This window comes from Plecotus auritus (genome assembly GCF_963455305.1).
Source record: "Plecotus auritus genome assembly, chromosome: X".
Taxonomy (NCBI): Eukaryota; Metazoa; Chordata; class Mammalia; order Chiroptera; family Vespertilionidae; genus Plecotus; species Plecotus auritus.
The window spans coordinates 137,707,249-137,727,909 of record NC_137784.1 but is presented as its reverse complement, the minus strand read 5'-3'; the positions used below and the strand labels follow the sequence as shown (position 1 = coordinate 137,727,909).

The 20,661-nt window shown below is 43.7% G+C and overlaps 1 protein-coding gene across 1 annotated transcript in view; it reads right to left on the bottom strand.

The window, feature by feature from the left end:
- Window positions 1-20,661, bottom strand: part of SHROOM4 (shroom family member 4) — a 205,603-nt gene that overhangs the window by 32,745 nt on the left and 152,197 nt on the right. The window contains exons 3-5 of the mRNA XM_080652097.1: window positions 14,225-14,359; window positions 9,450-11,925; window positions 2,964-3,025 (exon numbers count right to left, since the gene is read on the bottom strand). Coding sequence (XP_080508223.1) covers window positions 2,964-3,025; window positions 9,450-11,925; window positions 14,225-14,359 — 2,673 coding nt within the window. The remainder of the gene's footprint in view (window positions 1-2,963; window positions 3,026-9,449; window positions 11,926-14,224; window positions 14,360-20,661) is intronic.

The window sequence follows — 20,661 nt, the reverse complement described above, 5'->3', positions numbered from 1 at the left end:
TGGGGACAATAAAACATAACATAATATGTGTATCTTAGCTTGTTGTATGTGGGTTGTTTTGCAAATGGTACTTCATTATTACTGCTACTTAACTCTGTGTGGGTTAGTCTTTCTTGCTCAAGCTGTGGGTGGGCAGGCTTTATGCTTCTTGCTGCTCTTTAATATTTCCCTGCTTGTGTAGAAAAAGGCAGTACCTACACTACGTTTTAATAAAGTTCTTACTTCATTGGCTGATTGGTAAGAGAACCATTTTTGGAGAAGCACCATAGGGTAGTACAGCAGGTCCTTGATCACTTTGTTCAATGGCATCTTGTTATGAAGTTATAAAGTTGATTAGAAAAAAAAAATGATTCCCAGCCAGGGCCACTATCTGTATGGAGTTCACATATTCTTCCTATATCTGTGTAGGTTTTCTCCAGGGACTCCAGTTTCCTCCCACATCCCAAAGATGGATATGTGAGGTGAATTAGCATGTCTACATTGTCCCTGTCTGAGTGAGTGAGAGTCTATGTGTGTGCGTGGCCCTACAGTGGAAAGGTGTCCTGTCCAGGGTGGACTCCCACCTTGTTCCCTGAGCTGCCAAGATCAACTCTGGCCACCTGTAACCCTGAACTGCAATAGGTGAGTTGGAAAATAAGTGACTTTTTATTAAAATTTTTAAAATGTATGTATAGCTCACATTTATTTCAATGGTGAATATTAGAAGTATTTTGGGTCTTCATTTAGAAATTTGGTGATGATTTTGTGACCAAAAAATGCCATAGGTATTTAATTCTTGTTTATATCAATTAGCCTATGGTAAAATTGTTTTCATTGCGTCGTTTCACTTAAATTTGCAGTTTCCAAGAACCAATTGGTGACATTAAGTGAAGACTTACTGTGGAATATCTCTGAAGTAAGACTGCCTGGATCTATTTGTGGAACTTTAGGCAAATGAATTTATCTGTGTGGGCTTCAGTTTCTTCTCTCAGGCAAATGGGGATATTAACAGTACCTACCCCTTAAGGTTATAGTGATAAATACATTTTTGAATGGTGCCCAAGTAGAGAACTTTTAGTTAACATTAGAAATTTTAGTTAACATTATTATTTTTGTGTCATTTTACCCGTTCAGTGGTGAAGGCTCTGTTTCTTCATTTGGCAAGCAAATGACAACACCACTCAGCAACTTCTCTGTGCTAGTCATGGAGTAAATCTATGACCAAGGCATGGTCTCCTCTCTTGGTTTTTCAGCCTAATATGGGAAACTCTGCAGACCCACTAGACTGAAATAAGTTCTTCAAAGGACATGGTACAACCCAGTTCACAGTGAGGGATCAAGACCAGTCATTGAATCCCATAGTATCCCCATCCAGGTCAGACTACAGAGGCATGATGCTGAGTGATCAGTTTGAAGGGTTCTTTAGGGGTCTCAATTGAAGCAGTTATGATGGAAAATGCATGAACTTTGGGGCCAAACTTGGGTTTGAATCCTGTTTCTATCACTTATACTAGGTGCATGACCTCAGCTATGTTATATAACCTCTCTGGACTTCATCTATAGTAAAAAATGAGCTGTTGTGGAGAATTAATGAGATCATGGGTATAAAAACATCCAGCCCAGTGATTAATACTTAGTAGATAATCATTAAATGTTGGGTTCTTCCTTTTTTCCATTGCCAACCAGAAAACTGATAGGTTACCCAGACTTTAGAACCAAAAGAAAGCCAAAATTATTCCTGACTACACCAACAAATCACAGGGGATAATGTAGACCCCCCAAGAAAGAACCCCAGTGGTCAGGAGACCCAGATTCTAGTCCTCTCCTTTAGTGTTCCCTCCCTAAGTGCCCCTTCAGAGACAAGGCTGACAGCCTTCTTCCCTATGCCACCTTCATTCCTACCATTTGAGTTAAAGAATCACTATAATTTAGGAGCTTCTTGTACAATTAGGCCTGGAGAAGAACTGACTGAAAGAGTATATCAAGGAATTTCACAAAAAAAGAGGGTCCAGCCAGGCTGATGTAGAGCAACACCGAAAAGGTAACTGTCACTCCTTATGGTCACCTATGACTGGTGGGCTCATCTCTGGGGAACATGAGTGCTGGGTGCCATGCTCCCACAGTACAGGAGCACACTCTCCATTCTGGGCATTTTTTCCCTTAAGGGCTTTGCCCAAACAACTCTTTTTCCTCTAGCCCAAGCCATATATGCCATTTGTAAAAATTCTCCTTCTTTCAGGAATTTTAATCTATTGTTAGCATGATCTGCCCTTGGACTTTTTAAAAATATATATATTTTTTTATTTATTTCAGAGAGGAAGGGAGGAGAGAGAGAGAAACATCAATGATGAGATAGAATCATTGATCAGCTGCCTCCTGCACGCCCCACACTGGGGATCGAGCCTGCAACCAGGGCCTGTGCCCTGACCGGGAATTGAACCGTTATCTCCTGGTTCATAAGTTGACACTCAACCACTGAGCCATTCTGGCCGGGCTGCCCTTGGACTTTTAATGGGCAGACCTTAAGTTCTCAACAAGCCCTATAAAAATAAAGGTGGCAGAACCCAAGAAACAAGTACCTCCAACAAGTCTGAGACAAAGGCACAGCAGTAGCAAGAGAGTCTTACCTCCTCTCTGCTCCCTCCAACTGCCTGATGACCACTGGAGAGGTAGGCATAATTTACGCCTTCTCATGTATTTCAGCATGGTCTGGTCCCATATGTTCTTGTGCCTGGGAAGGCCTGCCTCGGGTCCTTAAGATGATGGGCACAACGTTCCACAATCCTGCCTGATCACTGTGTATTATAAAACGTCCTAGCAATCAGTTTGGTCTGTAGCCCAGCTGTCTGGGGCCAGGCTGGATGACATCTATGTAAACTCCAAGCCAGGTTCCTCAAAGAAAACTGAGCAAACAGAAGACCTTACCATTTCTATAGAAACCTCAGAGGTAGCAACTCACCCCAGCACCCTGAGAAACCACTTACCTCACTGACTGGCTGGTCTTCCTGTTTCCTGTTACTGGTTTCCATTTGTCCCCAGGAAATTCCTGCAAAGCAAAATTCTGATAAGTTAGGGAGCTCTGAGAAGTCAGGTATCTAGATGGCCTCAAAAATGTGAAGAGTTCAGAAACCTGTCCCTGGCCAGGTCCCCCAGATGGTTTCTTCTACTCTCCCATGCAGGTAGAGAAATATGTACCTGGAGGGCTGCCTTTCTATCAGGAGGCCTGCTGAGCTGCTGGGGGCATGCAGAGACCAAGAGAGCACTTAGTGATCTTGACAGTGTAGTCTAGAGACTCAGTGTTTCCCTCTCTTTCTCCACTCCCCTCCCAAACCACGTTAAAAACCAGTTTAGCATGTTTGCTGTTTGCTCTGGCTCTTGTAAAGAAGGCATTTTTGTTTGCTCTGCCTGGTGAACCTGCTCTCTCCTTTTTACTCTACCAACATAGAAAGCATCCTCTCGGAAGCCCTGGCCCTTGAGGGAGCTTTGAGGCCTAAATTAGCTCTTGCTGCTGCAACCCTTTCCCAGAGTGAGGCAGAGGAAGATCATGCATTCCAGCATACTGCAAGGGCCCTTCCTCCTCCCAGATCCGCTGGCAGGGGATGAGGTGGGCTTACCTCAGGGGAGCCTGAGTGCTGGGTGCCATGTTCCCCACATTATAGGAGTACATTCTTCACCCTGCGTATTTTTTTTTCCTTAAGGGCTTTGCCAAAACAACTCTGTCCCCTCTCCATGTGTGCCATTTGTAAAAATGTCCCTACCTTCCTATTCTAGCTCCAAACCTAATACAAATTTGCCTTTGACATTCTCCCTGGTTTTGCTTTCAGTACCTTCTATCTAGCAACCCAGAGCTTAGCCCAGTGGGAATGCATAGGTATTCCTAAACCTCAGTGATGTTCCAAATTCCCTCTTTCTCTGATGCTACTATTGGTCCCATTCAGAGTTTTATTATCTTTGCCCCAGTTAAACAAAAATTACTCCCTTTTGGGACTAAGACATCTGGTGTCAGTCATACTGGCTAAGATACTTAATAGCTGTGCTATTTGAGAGGAACTATGTTACCTCCCTAAACCTCAGATTCCCCTCTGGCAAATAAGGACTATGCTATATCTAGCCTTGCTCGGTTCCCAGTAGTGGGAATAAAGTAGGATCTGCATAGATAATGCCTAGCACAGTGCTCAGCACATAGGAAACTCTGGATGTTGAGTGTCATGGAAAGGATGAGGTTACGCAGCTTTTACAGGATCAGAGCAGTCCCCGCCTGGATATGTCATGGTAGAGCAGCTCTAACCACTTGTTAGATTTCAGACTCTGCCTTGATGCCCTTGTGAGATGTCCCTGCCCTCAAAGACATGTTACTTGCTCAGCCACAGTGGGAGCCAGGATTTCCTGTCCATGCCCTGTCTGGCCCTATGGGAAGTGCTCAGTAAATAGCAGTGGCCAAACCAAACAAAGTCCTGTCCCAACTCCCAACCTCCCTCATAGATTTACTTTTTTTCCTGAGCCACTTAGGTTGCTATAAATTGCCCGCATCCTTTGAACCAAAGAGGTAGTCACCCCATGGCTTGGTGCAGATGGGGATTGACTGTGGTGAGGACTTGCTGCCCCAATGGAAGATGTACTACTAGAAGGTGTCCTGCCATACTGGAGAGAGCCTGGGCTTTGCAATCAGCCTATGGAGAAACAGTGTAAAAGTCAATTAGGAGTTTGGCTCTGAAGCAAAACTATTCAAGTCCCACACTTGCCCTTTACTAGCTATGTGACCTCAGGCAAAATACACAACTTTTTAAAATCTCATTTTCCCCAGCTATTTAATAGTGTGATTGTGATAATCACATTGCCTATTTCTTGATTACTTTGAGGACTGCATGAGTTGATACATGTAAAGTTCCTAGAGCCATACCTGGTGCACAGTAGACACTCAAATGTTAGTTATAATTGTTCAGATGCTGGCTTTGCCACTTGCTAGATGTGTGATCCCTCTGAGCCTCAGTTTCCTCAGCTGTAAAATGGGATCCTATTATAACTTATCTCATACAATTGTTAAATGAAATAACCTGATAATATATGGAAAACTAACTGGCATGAAGTATGAGGGATGTGTGTACTGATTTTAGTTCCCTTAACAGCACAAAACAGGAGCCAATTACCTCTTGAACATCTTCCAGGGGCCATAAGGAAGGCATGAGCCCTGCTTCACACAGCCACCATCACAACTACCTTAGTCGTGTGAGCTAGGGTATCCTAATCCATGCTATAAGTTTACTCATGTTTGGGGGCAGGGTGTGTTCAGGTGGCTGGGGTAAGAATGAGCATGAAGTGGCTCTTAGATGGCTATATACATGTCTGAAAGGCTAGTGTCTAAGCAGACCTGTTTAGCTAGTCTAACAGGCATTAGGGACTCAATGTATCCCTCCCTCAGAGTGCAAAGGGAGGCCTGCATTGCTGCTGCCAATAGATGCAACCTGGAAATTTCACCTCTTTCCTTTACAGAGTTATTGGCCCTGGGCTGACACTTCTGTAGCTATCATCTTCTTAATCCCTGCAACCCTCCAACTTCAGTCCCCTTTCTCTATTGTCTATTTGTAGGTTCTTCTTTCAGCAAACAGTTTTGCAAGCTAAGCCAATCTCTCCCTTTATTTTAAACGATAATAACTCACACTTATCTATCTGGCAGTTACTGTTCTAAGTGCTGTACACAAGCTACATCATTTAATCCTCAAAACCAACTTGTGAAGTAGGTACCATTATTACTTCCATTTTTAAAGTGGGAAAACTTAGAAATTTGAACCTTGGCAGTCTGATTCCAGCATCAGTGCCCCTAAATCATTATTTTATATTTCCTCTCCTTTTTTTCAATATTTTATTATGGATATTTTCAAGCATACAGAGAGTTGAACAAGTTTACAATTAACACACATATATCCACCACCTAGATTCTACAATTAATATTTTACCATATTTGCCTTATCACATATTTCACTATTCACTCCTCTATCCATCCACCATCCTATCTTAAATTCTTTATGTATTTCAAATTCTTACAAACAACTTTATCCCCATAAAATTAAAAGCTTAAATGAAATAGACAAATTCCTTGAAAGACAAACTACCAAAACTCATATAAAAAGAAATAGACAACCTAATGACCCTATTTGTAGTTTTAAAACCTTTCCACAAAGAAAACTCTAGGCCCAGAAGGCTTTGATAATGAATTTTATCTAACATTTAAGGAAGAAATAATACAAATTCTATACAAAGTCTTCCTGAACAAGGAAGAGGAGGGCATGCCTCCTAGCTCATTTGGTAAGGCCACCACCTGGTATAAAAACCAGACAATCCTATATAATAAAAGACTAATATGCAAATCGACTGAACAGTGGAATGACTGGTTACTATGATGTGCACTGACCACCAGGGGGCAGATGCTCAATGCAGGAGCTGCCCCCTGGTGGTCAGTGTGCTCCCACAGGGGGAGCACCACTCAGCCAGAAGCCAGGCTCACGCCTGGCAAGCGCAGTGGTGGTGGCAGGAGCCTCCTGCCTCTGCAGCAGTGCTAAGGATGTCCGACTGCCGGCTTAGGCCCGCTTCCCGTGGGAAGCGGGCCTAAGTCATCAGTTGGACATCCCCCGAGGGCTCCTGGACTGCAAGAGGGCACAGGCTGGGCTGAGGGACCTGCCCAAGTGCACGAATTTCATGCACCAGGCCTCTAGTGACATTATAAGATTACTGCAGACTATAATCTTTGATAAACATAGACACAAAAATCCTGCCTTTTGACCCAGTGATCCCACTTCTGGAAATATATCTGAAGCATCCCAAAACACCAATCAGAAAGAATATATGCATCCTTGTGTAGCAGCATTATTTACAATAGTCAAAATCTGGAAACAGCCCAAGTGCCCATCAGTAGATTAGTGGATAAAAAAGCTGTGGTACATTTACACAATGGAATACTATGCAGCTATAAAAAAGAAGGAAGTCTTACCATTTGCAACAGCATGGAGGGACCTGGAGAGTATTATGCTAAGTGAAATAAGCCAGTCAGAGAGAGACAAATGTCATACAATCTCACTAATACATGGACTCTAATGAACAAAATAAACAGATGAACAAAATGGAATCAGAAGCCTGAATACATGGAACAGACTGGCCTATGCCCAAGGGGAGAGGGATGTGGAGATGACTGAATAAAGAAAGTGAATGAAATAGCTAAAGAACAAATATGCATACCCCATGGACACAGACAAACATTTGGTGAAGGCCAAGGAAGGGGGAGACAGGAGAGGGTGGAGGTGGGCAAAGGAGGGGGGGGCGGGGAGCTTCTGCAATAATGTCAACATTAACATTTTTTAATTAAAAATCCTTAAACTATGAAAAAATCAAATCTAGTAACAAAACAAATAATATGTCCTGACCAAGTGGTTAATGCTAGGCTAGTTCTTGTTTCAAAAATCAATCAATGTAATTCACCATATCAGTAGACTCCTGATAAAAGCTCTCATTAAACAAGGAATTAAAGGGAACTTTCTCAACCTGATAAAGGACATCTACAAAAACCTACAGCTAGCCCAGCCGGTGTGCCTCAGTGGTTGAGTATTGACCCAGGAACCAGAAGGTCAGGTTTTGATTCCCGGTCAGGGTGCATGCCCAGGTTGTAAGCTCGACCCTCAATAGGGGGCGTGCAGGACACAGCCCATCAATAATGTTCCTGTCTCATGGATGTTTCTATTTCTCTATCCCTCTCCCTTCCTTTCTATCTAAAAATCAATAAAAACATATTTTAAAAAACTCGACAGCTAACATCACAATACTGAAAGACTGGAAACAAAGCAGCAATATCTACTCTCACCACCTCTATTAAACCTTGTATTGGAGGTCCTAGGCAGTGCAATAAGTTCCCCCTCTCCCCTAGAAAAAACATACACAGTGGACATATTTAAAATTATTTCCACTTGCAGATGATATGACTATTATGTAGAAAATGTTTAAAAATCTACCATAAAGCTACCAGAATCACTAAGTGAGTTTGAAAAGTTTACAGGATACAAGGCCAATACACACGATTTAATTGTATTTCTATATAATAGTAACTAAGAATTTTAACTTGACATTAAGAAAACAATACTATTTACAATAGCATCAAAAACATAAGATCTTAGGGATAAATATAACAAAATATGTGCAACATTTTTATGCTGGAAACTTTAAAGTAAGTTAGAGAACCAATAGACTTCAAAAACTTCAGCATTCATATCATTAAATAAAGTTCCATATTTGTTTATAATATTTTAAGGCAAAATTTACTTCTAGTGAAGTGCACAAATATTAAGTGTACATTTGTTGAGTTCTTATGAATGTATACACCTGTATAACTCAAACTCTTATCAAGATATAGAACATTATCATCATCCAACAAAATTCCCTCATGCCCTTTCCCAGTCAATCTCCGTGCCACCTCCCATAGGAAACCACTGTTTTGAATTATTTTCCATAGAATAGCTGTTTTAGTACTTTATATAAAAGGAATAGCAGAGTATATATTCTTCTGTGTAAGGCTTCTTTCACATCTAAGGTTCCTTTATTCAAAGAATATGTATTGAACAATTTCATACACCAAGTCATTAAGAAGCATTTGCCTATGCAACAACAGTTCAACACAGGAACTCACTTCTGGTTTGAATGCATCAGCCAAAAGGTGGCACTAAGAAAGCCATGGAGAAGGAATCTGGCAGTGAGCTGGTAAAGACCTAGGGGGTCCTCCTGGAAATACCTTGGGAGATGGTGGTAGCTTATGTTAGGGCGATAGGTCATAACCAGGTATAGCAACAGCCAGTCTAAACCTGGGTCTCTGACAGAGAAATAAATTGGAGAAGAGGGGGAAGTATTTGTCCTTTAGAAAACCAGACAGATCAGATTCCTTAAAGCAAAGCCTGGGGGACCATTTGCAAATTTTGGAGCTCCAAACAGTTCTAAAGCAGGAAATGGAATACATGCTGTTTTGTATCAAGTACTGCTCCGACACTCTATATACACAATCTCATTTGATCCTCACAACTGATTTATGAGGCAGCCATTATTTTCCTCCACTTTAGTGATGAGGTAATAAGACTTTATTTAGTACTTGGCATTTTATGAGATAAAAATTCATTTGTCCCTTTAAAAATCACATAACTGCCAATTTTGGTGGTTGAATGACTTGCTTAAAGTCACTCAGATACCAATTATACAGCCAGGGTATAAATCCCAGTTTGGTCCATTTCATGAAGCAAAAGTTATTTTATTCTAACTCTAAAGATGAGGTCATTGCAATTTTGATAGCTGCGTGTCATGCCCAAGGTTAGTAAACTACCATATGGTAGAGCCAAGACTATATCATTTTGAGAAATTATAATTGTTTTTAAATGATTCACCTTGCTTTATCCTTAGAAAGAGAATAGTGAAGCTCACCCATGCAAGTACCAAGTCCTCACCTGCACTGTTGGCTTCCTGGGTTTCCAAGCGTTGCCAGGTGCCAAGCTGCTGTCCTCCAGGGTACTGTGCTGGGGATTATGATAGCAAGCTGAACACCGAATGCATTGGTGGTGGTGGCACCGGCAGTTGTAGCAGTTTGGCATCATATTTCTCTTTCGCAAAGCAGGGCAGATTTCCCCAGAACAATAAATGCAAGGGTCATGTACTACAGCTCCCTGGACACTGCAGGAGTAAGAGCAGGTCCTGTGGTAATCAAAATCACCACAGTGCAGTGGCTTACAACACATGGATTGTTCTAGACCTTTGCTTGCAAAACATTCTGAGTAAGTAGGAGTTTCTGACTGAAGGGATGACATGAAATGATATGATTGGTCTGTGGCATGATATGGTTGGTCTGTGGAATGATATGATTGGTCCATGGGATGGCGCCTCAATTCCCTATAGCTGGAGCTCTTTGACTGGAAATTTTGGTCTATAGGTTTTGGTCTCTGGGTATAAGTTTTATTACTATGAGTGGTTAAACCTGGCAAATGAGATGTAGATAGGGATTTGCTATTCTCTTCAAAGAACTTTCTTCTATCTGCAAAGGGCAAGAGGATGGCTTCCTCTCCAGCTTGGGCAGTAGAAGCCTTCAATTCCTTGTTATCTCCTGGGCTGGAAGAGCTTTCTGTGGCTAGTGCCACATGCGGCTGCAGGTTGTGCTCTGGAGACCATCTCCAATGACCTCCACAGACTCCATGGTGAACACTTGTTTTCTCAGAGTCTGAAGAGGATGAATCAGATGCTTTCCACCACGTGTTTAGACCCAAAGAGGACTGGCCAGGCCTCTGGCTAGGGCTCATTCGGCCCTCTAAGCCTATCCTAGATTCATGGCTCTCAGGGGCTTGGCTTAAGCACTCTGAAGACCTAGCCCTAAGCATCAGGTTCTTGTTAAAGAGCTTATCTCTGGGGCTAGGTGGTTTTTCATATGAAGGTAGCAAAGGTGAATTAGAGGCAGGAAGTAGAGGACTTTCTAGGGGCTCCTCGGCCTCTTCCACTTGCTCCTTAGTGTCACACAGCTGTGATAAGGGACTCTTGCTTTTATGGAGCTGGGCCTTCCTCCTCTGAATTTCATTCCGCAGGTTGGTAGCAAAACGCTCACTCTTCCGTCGGTTTTGGATTGAGCGTCCCCGGGTCCCTCCATTTCGCCTACCACCCACCCGGCTACACTCCTTGGGCTCGTTGTTCCCTTCGTCAGTTGCCTCTGTGGTGCCAGCTACTTTAGTGGTTGAAGAACAGTCCCTGGTTTGTAGAACAAGAGATCCAGAGGCAGAGGGCTGCTGGCTGGGCAATTCATTGCCTGCTCTGCTTACTCTGTTTGGGTCCTGAAAATGTCTTTCTGGAGGATGTCCATCAGCTTCTTCATGAGGGGAGCTGCTTGGCCTCTGGTGTCCCGAACCCATAGACCTATCATCCACTGTCCTGGTCTTTCTCTCTTTGCTGGGCTGGTCCTGGGTTCCTCCTATAGGGGGACATGGACTTTTCTTCCCTGTGTGGCTGTTATGCAATGGGGACAGAGTCCACTCATGCCCATCCTGTCCAGTTGGGAGCTCCACTCCCTGGCTACCCCTAGTATCAAGGTGCACATGCTGCAAGTGGGATGCCAGCAGCTGTTCAGGGGCACTATGGCGATGGCCTGTGGGTCCTGTGAGGCGTGGAGGGCTGCCAAAAGAAGAAGTCTTAGCTATCTCTGCTGAAGCCTTGCTGTGTGGGCTGGAATCATATGACTTTTGGAATCCAGCAGCTTTGCTTGAGGCGTCCATCAGTAAGTGCTCAGAGCCCTGTTGATTGGATTCAGGAGGTTGGTTGAGCTCACAGTTCTGATGGCCCTCATTTGTCACTTGGTCTTGCCCACTGAGGCAGCAGAACCTGTGAGGGTTCCTTGGGCATAGCTCAGTGTCTAAGCTTGGTTTCTCCTTCTGTTGCAAAGAGTCCATAGGCTCAGAAGCCCTGCGCTGCTCTCCATTGAGTAGTTGGGCTCTGGAGGTCTGAAGACTGTCTCGCCTCACTGGAGGTTGTGGTGGGCCCTTGGCAGCCTTGGCAGGCCCTGAGTGGTGGACCTCCTGTGGGCGGGATGACATCTGGGAGCTGGAAGTCAGCTGGCCCCCATTGATGCGCCGGCTACCTCCTGAGGTCTCAGCCACATTAGGTCTGCCATTAGGGGTCTTAGTTAACCCTGGGCCTTGCATGATGCAGTCTGTAGAGGCTGGCTCCTCTGGCCTAAGGGAAAGGGCACAGTCAGAGGCATTTGAGCTGGCCGAGAAGGAGCTGTAGGCTGAGTCACGCTGGTTAGGGTACATGTTCTGGTCAATGGGCAAGAGATGACCCTCATAGGTGGCTTGGCCTGGTTGCTCCAGGCTCTCCATGCTGCCAATGGAGCTGCTTTTCTCAGTGCTGCAGTGCCGGGAGAGTGGACACCACTGCACACACACGTCACTGTAAGACACAGGGCATTAGTTAGCCAAATTACCAAATCCCTTTCCCACTGTGGCCAGCCCTGCCATGGGAGAAGGCAAGACAACCCAGAGGCACCTGTGCCACCAATGAAAGTGAGATATAGCAAGAAAGGAAGTAAGGGAAAGATATGGACACTGGGGTACCACAATGATGTGGTAAATTGGGAGAGAAGACGGCATATGGAAGAAGGATGGGGCAAGATCCCAAAGACTGAAAATGTGAGGTCTCCATTGGAGGTTGTGTTCTGCTTGATGTCAGTGAATCTAGAATTGCTTCTGACCTGTCACTGTTTCCAGGGTGTCAGTGTGGGGCTCTCTGCCAGGAGATACAATCACAGATTATTAACATTAGAGAGGGGCCTTAAAGGTCTGATTCAATTTCAGACAGCCCATTTTGAAAATCAGTGGCTCTCAAATTTGAGCATGCATCAGCATCACAAGGAGGGATTGTCAAAACACAGGTTACTGGGCCTCATCCCCAAAGTTTTAGGTCTGGGTAAATACTGAGAATTTTTGCTTCTAACAAGTTGCCAGGTGATACTAGTGCTGCTGGTCCAGGGACCACACCTTTGAGAACCACTGGTATAAAGCAAGCTCTGCCAAGGAAGAGAGTTTTAGGAGGTTATATTTCACAAGATCACTCAGTTCTAGCATGTGGCCCAGACAGGGCTGGAATTGAGGCATCTCTGTTTTGTTTTCTTGATAATAATAATCCTGACCATTTACCAAGGACCTATGATGTGCCAGGCACTTTAGAGTGTCACATTTCAAACTTAAGGCAAGAAATTATCTGCACTTTACAATTAAGAAAACTAAAGCTTCAAGAGGTCAAGTAAACTGACAGCCTCACAAAACTGCTAAAGAAGCAGGGCTAGAATTGGAACCCAGGCCTCTGTAAGTCCATTGTCTTAGCTCTTCTGCTATACCATCTTTTAAATGGGACTATAGTAATATCTGCATCGGTAGGTTGCTTTGTGAGTAAAATTAGATAGTAAATGTAAAGCTCTTGTCACAGCCTGGGCACCTAGCAAAAGTTCAATACATGTTAGCTGCTGCTCTCTTGATTGCTGTTTCCATGGCTATTGTTATCAGCATTCTCTTTACTACTAATATTGATAGTATAGTGGCCCCTGACCATGATGCTGCCCTCATTCTCCATGGTAAAGGCAAACTGGGGAGACCAAGTAAGGGACTAGGGTCAGACACAGTCTTGAATTTTAAGTATGATTTCCCACACACAAAGCCAAATTGAGCCAAGTCATGCCAGCAACTCCTGTGACTAGAACCACAGAGGTTGCAGGCTGCTTTCAGAAAGGCCACAGTTCAAAAAGCCAGAGCTGAGTAGTGGCAGGAGCTCATGAGACTCTCAGATCAGCCTCCCATAATTCTTGCTCCCTGCACTGCCCCTTAGCCACTCTGTTCACTTGACCTCTGGGCTAGAATCTTTCAATTCCTTGTTGGCAAGGGGACCTACTACCCACCCCACCACCCTTCCTGCTCAAAACAACCACACCCCCTCTCCAACAGGAATCAAGCTCAAAATGTGTTTCTGTGTATTCTTCTAGAACAAAATTGCCTCTGGCTCTGCACTAAGCCTATGGCTTCCAATGCCAAGTAAAGTCACTGAGTGGGAGCCAACTCAACCTTGAGCTTCCCTGAACCTCTTCAACAGAAATCCCTTCTCGGATGATCTTGTTGTGTGAGGGAAAAGGCAGCTAAGGCCAGCAGCTTTACTGACTCTGAGCTTGCTGAAAAAGTTGTGTACCTCTTATGGGAAGTTGTTTCAACAACAGACTATACCACACTCTCTGAATTGAGAGATACTCACTGCAGGTAGACCCTGTTATTCAGGGAGATCACATTTTGAAGGTTTTTGGCTCGGTGACAGAGCTGATGAACACTGGATGAGGTTGCAGTGAGTCATTGTAGACAGGGAAGAGGAGCAGAACTGAGCCCTTGGGCCCTCCTACATTAAGAGGAGGTGAGGAGGAACCATGGAAAGAGACGGCAAGGGAGCAAGCCGGTGAAACATATGAAAAGCAGGGAAAAAGCCAAGTAAGTTAAGTATTTCAAGGAAACATTTTCCAGAAAGAATGGGAGTGACCCAAAGTTACAGAATTAGCAGCAGACTAGGACTAGAATGCATATTGGAATCCCATTGCATTTTCCATTATAGCACTCTGGGCTCTATAACATCCCAAAGGTACTAGATCAGAGGAGAAGGAGTGATCACATTACCTACCCTCCAGACCACCTTGAGAGGAGAGTTCCAAACTCACCTTGTATTGCAGCCGGAATGCCAGGACAAACTGAAGGCTTCAGAAGGGACATGCATGGTGGTAGCCGCTTCAGGGCATCCCTCCAGCAGCTTGGCCACATGCCATGAGTGCGGCCTACTGACAGGGGCGTTTCTCCTACAGCAAGAAAGGGACAGGAAGTCAGCTTAGAGAACCAGAGCTGAAATCACTTCCCAAGCAGCTTCCGTCCCCACCCTTTTTTTCCCCTAAAATGAAGTACAACATCTTGCAAGGAGTTGGCATAGGAATATTAATGGCCCTCTTCAGCTCCTAGTACTCAAATATCTTTCATCCCAAAGGGTGACCCCTGGAGAAACAAAATGTTAGCTTCACACAGCTATTGTGTTCATAGGTGTATCCCAAGCATGCATAGCAATGCCAAACACATAGTAGATGCTCGGTAAATATTTGTGGAATAAATGAGTGTTGCTGACCAATGAACAGTGACTCTACCTTAAATTGTCTGACGAAAAAAAATCAATTGGCTAATCTTCTCATTTTTCTCTAAGAAAGGAATCAGCCAGTGATTGAGACATTTGAACAACACTGGGCTTCAAATTCTCTAACCTTTGCTTATTGATTTGATAAGAATTTGTTGTATGTTTACCGTATACCATCTGTTTATAGCTCTGGTGACACAGACATGAATCAAATATAGTCTTTGCCTTTGAGAGCTATAAATTAGTGAACAAGACAGAGTTATTCAAATAAAGAGTGGGTAAAGGCCTTGAGAGAGTGAAGGATAGGAGGTGAGACACCTGAGTATGTAGAAAAGTGATGCAAAGGAGCCCCAAATCCTGCCAGGCAAAATAGAACAATGTGGTGAAAGGTGCATGCTAGGCTGACAGAGGAGACTTCTGCTCAGCAGGTTAGGGGTGAATAAGAGAAACAGGCCTGAGGCCAAGGCTCTGGATGCAACCACAGGGTCTATCTGGTGCTGGAAGCTGAAGCAATAACTCCTGAACTCATTGGCTTAAACAGGACCAATCCCTGTCCTCTGATATATTTCATAAGAATAAATCCCATACTTGGATGTGGATAAGAATAATATGGAGAAGAGCACACATGGGGCATGGGTAATGCAGAAGATAAAGAAAAGATTGATGAGAGAGAGAATGAGAGAGGGACAAAGGGTGGAGGGGGAGAAGAAGGAGAGGGAAAGAGGAAGGGAGGAGAGGAGGGAAGGGAGGAAGAAAGGAAAGAAGGAAGGAAGGAAGGAAGGAAGGAAGGAAGGAAGGAAGGAAGGAAGGAAGGAAGGAAGGAAGAAAGGAATTGGCAGGGCCAGGTAGATGATAGAGATAAGAGGGAAAGATGATACAAAAAAAAACAAATGACAGAAAGGGAGAAAGCCATGAGAATGATTATAGAGAAATACATAGTTGAGAGAACTAGATGATAGAGATGAATGACAGAGTAGGAGAAACAGATGATAAATTAGTAGATGACAAAGAAGTAAATGAATGATAGCTTATTTACTTAGTCTATAATTCTCCTCCACTGAACCATACTAGACACTAAGGCTTTAGAGTTGACTAAGGTAAGGGCCCCTGTTTTCAGAAGCTTGTTACACAGTGGGATAACTCAGTGGAAACACAGAAAATCCAAGCAGTGCAAGGCTCTAGAGGGCTAAGGCCTAAAAATATAGTTCTGAGGAGAATGGCCTTGCTGGGAAAAACATGGGTTGACTGGTAACAGGCCAGACACAGACAAGGAGGTGTAAAGGGAAGGGCAGGAAGGGCTGTTTGTCAAAGGTCAGGAACCAGAGTCACACAGGTCAGTAGCAGTGACTAAGATTTATGGGGATGAAAGCCAGGTGAGGCCCCCACATTTAACCACATTGTTCTTTTATGGATTTCAGAGTGCACAGCAGGGATGCTGAAGGATCAAGAAAGCCCTGGGCAGGGGTTGGTGGGGGGGGAGAGCTGGGGGAATGTTCATACACAAATCTCTGATGCTAGAAATCTCTGCAGCTTCTGTACCCAGTAGTCATTCATTAACAACTATTTATAAGGCATCTCACAGAAATACTATGTACTACTATGGACTTGTACCAACTATGTACAGTACCACTAAGCAATGAGGACACAGTGGAGAACAAGGAACCTCTCTCATTTTGGGCTCTTCATCCACATCTAAGATTCCTGAAGTTTCTCTGAGTCCAGGGTTTAAAAGGCTAGCAGTCAGTCTTAATACTACCTTCTCCCCAACTGTCAAATTACTTACTGAGTTCTACAGAGTCTTCTTTTATATTTCTCTGGCTTTGTGCCTCTCTCTGTGTGTGTGTGTCTCTCTCTCTCCATTCTCACTGAGACTATTCCAAATAATCACAATTCTCCTACACATAACCTACCATCAACACCTCCTGTTCTAGTCCAGGCCCTTAACAATTTACATCCAAAATATTATGTCAATCTGCCAGCCAGTGTCCCCTTGTTTCACCTCCAGTCACTAGTTTTAGATCATATCATGTCAAACACCAACTGAATTGTAGCACTCTCATATTCAAGAATCTTCACTGGCTCCCTATTTCTTACTCTGTCCTGCATTAAATATAAATTGGATCAGACTTTCAAAGCTATCTTTACCCACCCAGTCCAATCTCTCAAGCTGTCTTTACCCACCCAGTCCAATCTCTCACATCTCTGCTCCAGTCACACTCTGCAACCAGCTTTGTGCCTTTGCTGATGGTTTTCCAGTAGAACCTAGCACAAGCTCTGGACTTGAACCACTTTGGTTTGAGTCCTACTTCCAACACTTGTTAGCTCTGTTGCTTTAGATACATAACTTCACTTCTCAGAGTTCTAGTTGCCATGGCAGTAAAATGGGGATAATAGTATCTAATTAATGGGGTTTGTAAAGATCAAATGAGACGATGCATGCCAACTGCTTAGAACAGGGTCTGGTAAGCCCTCAACCAATTTTAGTTATTACTATGACTGTTCCCTTTGCCTAGAATGCTCCCTCCCATTTTGTTAATCTAAATTCCAACTGTTCTTCAAGGTACTGCTCAAGTGCCATTTCCTTCAAGGAGTTTGCCCTTAGTAATTTAGTACTCACAATTTAGTCCCTAATAATAATCTGTTTTATATTGCTCATCATTATTTCATATATGTTAGTCTCATCCTACCAACTATACTGAGTCCATAGGCAATGAGGCAAAAATAAGTGAGACAGATCTAGGTTAATAACTTTTTAAAAAAAATTTATCTTTATTGTTGAATGTATTACAGATGTGCCCTTTTTTTCTAGGTTCATATCTTAACTCGACCACTTTGGATGTGTGATTCTATGCAAGTCACGTAACCCATTTGAGCTTCCGAGCTCTTTTCTTATCTGAGAAAGGGAACAATAATCCTTACCTGGCTAGATTATTGTAGAGATTAGATAATATTCTCAAAGCATCTGGAACAGAGTTTGATGCATAGCAAGTTGTCAATAATATGTACTATAATAAAGGTTATCAGCTCTGACTTGCCTTAATGGTTCAAGAGTACTCCCACCCACATTTGTCCATCCACTGTCAAAGTTCTACTGTACCAATCTCTTGCTTCACTTTGGAAAATAAAAGGCCCCTACTCTCTTTAGGGCTTTTCCAGCAATGGGAAAAAATCCCAAAGTACACATAAGCAAGGCAGTGGGGGCTTTGGGACCATTTGGGGGAAAATATAAGCTGGGGAAAGAAAATCCCAACAGAGGATCTGTAGCCACAGCTGGAGTCTTCTAGTCATGGTTTGAAATAGGAGATGAAACTATATAGAGAGTCTAATACTTGGTCTATAATTATTCCTGAAGAGCTCTAGACAGTCTACACTTATATTCCAATCCTAGCTGTGACTTTGGGCAAATTACTTCTCTGAGTTGTAGACCCTTTTTCTGTAAAATGGGGAAGATAACTATCCCTTACGCAGGAGTTGTAGTCTGGATGAAGTCCCATATGTGAAATCACTCAGCATGGTACCTAAAATACTATGAAATTTAAAAAGTAACAATAGGGACGATTTATTGAACACTTAACACAATGCGGACCAGTAGTTTTATTGCTAGCTTTACCCAGTGGCCAGATAAGTTTCTATTGAACAAGTACAAAAAAATGTTTTACATAAATGTTAAAGGCACGCTTAAAATTAAATACCCATTGCTTTTTGAAGTTATTTATTACATGTTCTTACAAGCTACTATCTTTTTAAAGTATGATACTTTGTAAAACACTGTGTAATCTGAAGCGAGAATTCTCGTGATCCGTCCCAATGTTTAAAATGTGCACTTTGCATGCATTAGCTGATTCAATCCTTACTCCAACCTTATGAGCTATTATTATCCCCTTTTTACAGATTAGAAAACAAAGACCAAGAGAGCTGAATTGCTTTTGCTAAAAGCACATAGCTAGTCACCAGCAGTTGTTAATGAGGCTCAGATACTTCAGCCCTTTCTAGGATACCACACAACTACTCTTCCTCAAAGAGCAATCTGTCTCAAAAAGCTTGTATACCCGAGGCATCTCCTAGCCATTCCCTCAAGAAGCAATCAGGCCTAGCAGGCCTAGCTCAGTGGTTGAGCATTGACCTATGAACCAGGAGGTCAAAGTTTGATTCCCGGTCGATAGGGGCACATGCCCAGGTTGCAGGCTCTATTCCCAGTGTGGGGAGTGCAGGAGGCAGCTGATCAATGATTCTCATCATTGATGTTTCTATCTCTCTCTCTCTCACTCTTCCTTACTCTCTGAAATCAATAAAAATATATATTTAAAAAAAGAAGCAGCCAGAAAAGGAAACCAGTCGTCCTAGAGTTTAAACCATACCTTCTTTAGGCAGTGGGGGAAGTGGGATGAGGAGAAATAAGCAGAGAGGTAAGAAAATGCCAACCACTAGCCAGGTAGCTCTACGCCTAGCTGTGGAGGCAACTATCCCTTTCTTCTAAGGATGGCTCAGGACTAACATTAAACACATGCCCCATCATTTATTACCCTAAAACTCCTTCCTTGGAAGCAAAAAGTAAGGGATACTGAAGAAAGAAAGCAGAAGTGGGGAGAGAGGCAGCAGCCATGATGGCCATGGCTACTAGTTGTACCTACCAGGATAGTTGCCCAGAGTGGGGAGATGGCTTAGGAGGAAGCTGGGTATCCAATCAGCTCAGATGCTCATCAACAATCCTTCCAGCCAGCCCCCAGGGCTTCTTTTAGCAAGTTGGATCCTCCCTTAGCTGAGAGCCATCTGCCTTCCAGTTAAGACCTCCTGAGATGAGGGGCCATCAACCCAAGCTCCTCAGTGTGATCCAAGGGGCCCAGACACAGCCAGGTCCAGGTTCCAAAAACAGAAAAGAGTGGTACTGAAGGCAAGGTATGACCAGTAGCCTGGTTGGCCCTAGATGTAGCCACAGCCTTAGTGAATGAAAGCCAGTGTCAAGAAATCAATAGGAGTGAAGACCCTGCTCAAGAAACCAGCCAGTACCCTGGTGGCAAAGGGAAGGATGAAGGGCAGTTCCAGTAGCATAAACAGCCCCCCTGTTCCTGATTCCAGCCTCCTCTGAGCCCTGGCCCGCCCCCTTCCACAGCTTAGAGGCCAATAAGGAAGCTGGGCCCCCAGCTACTGCTAGAACTCAGGAAAGGAGCAAGGAAATGATGTTTGGGAAAGATAAAGCGGGTGTCTAAAAAGAATTTTTAAAAATACACGTAACTGAGAGAGAAAAATACCCCAGACACATACACTTAAAAGAATTCCTGTACTTCCTGGACTGAGTTGACCCCACCCAGCCATCTCCGCAGGTCCTCTGAGCCCCAGAAAAGCAAAGTCCAGATCAGCCAGGCCTTGTATCTTCTAGGACAAGAAGAGCAAGTAGCACTACAGCTGATTTTACACAACTGGGAGTATGTGACCTAGAGATTTTCCCAAAATGAAGGTCCTGCTGAGATGTAAAGACTCATAAGCCATTCTGGGCCATATTTACAGGGTCTGTGCTTCCTATGGGCACCTGAGCTGACCCAAAGAAAACTCTACTTCACACCAGAGACTCCACCTCCAGAAGAGTGGCACTCAGGGTTAGCATCCCTAGCTCTGCCATGAGTTTGCTCTGACCTCTGGCAACTTACTCCCCCTCTCTGAGCTTCTGTTTCCTCTCTGCAAAATAAAACATTGGACTCCATCATCACCAACAACCCTTCTAGCTATAGCATGACATGATGTAATAGGCCTAGGCCCAGGGCTAGGGCTTCAAATGATGTCCTCACTGACCTGTGCAATAGCCAGAACCCAGAATAGCCCTACATGAGTTTGTTGCACACTCTAAGCCCAAGCTCAGGCATCAGAATTTAGTTTCTCTTGGGGATTTCCCTTCATAATCCTCCTGATTCCCACTCCAGTTTCCTTTGGCCTCTGGTCCCAATTCCAGCAAATTCTGGCTCCTGAAAGGGCTTATGTGAACTC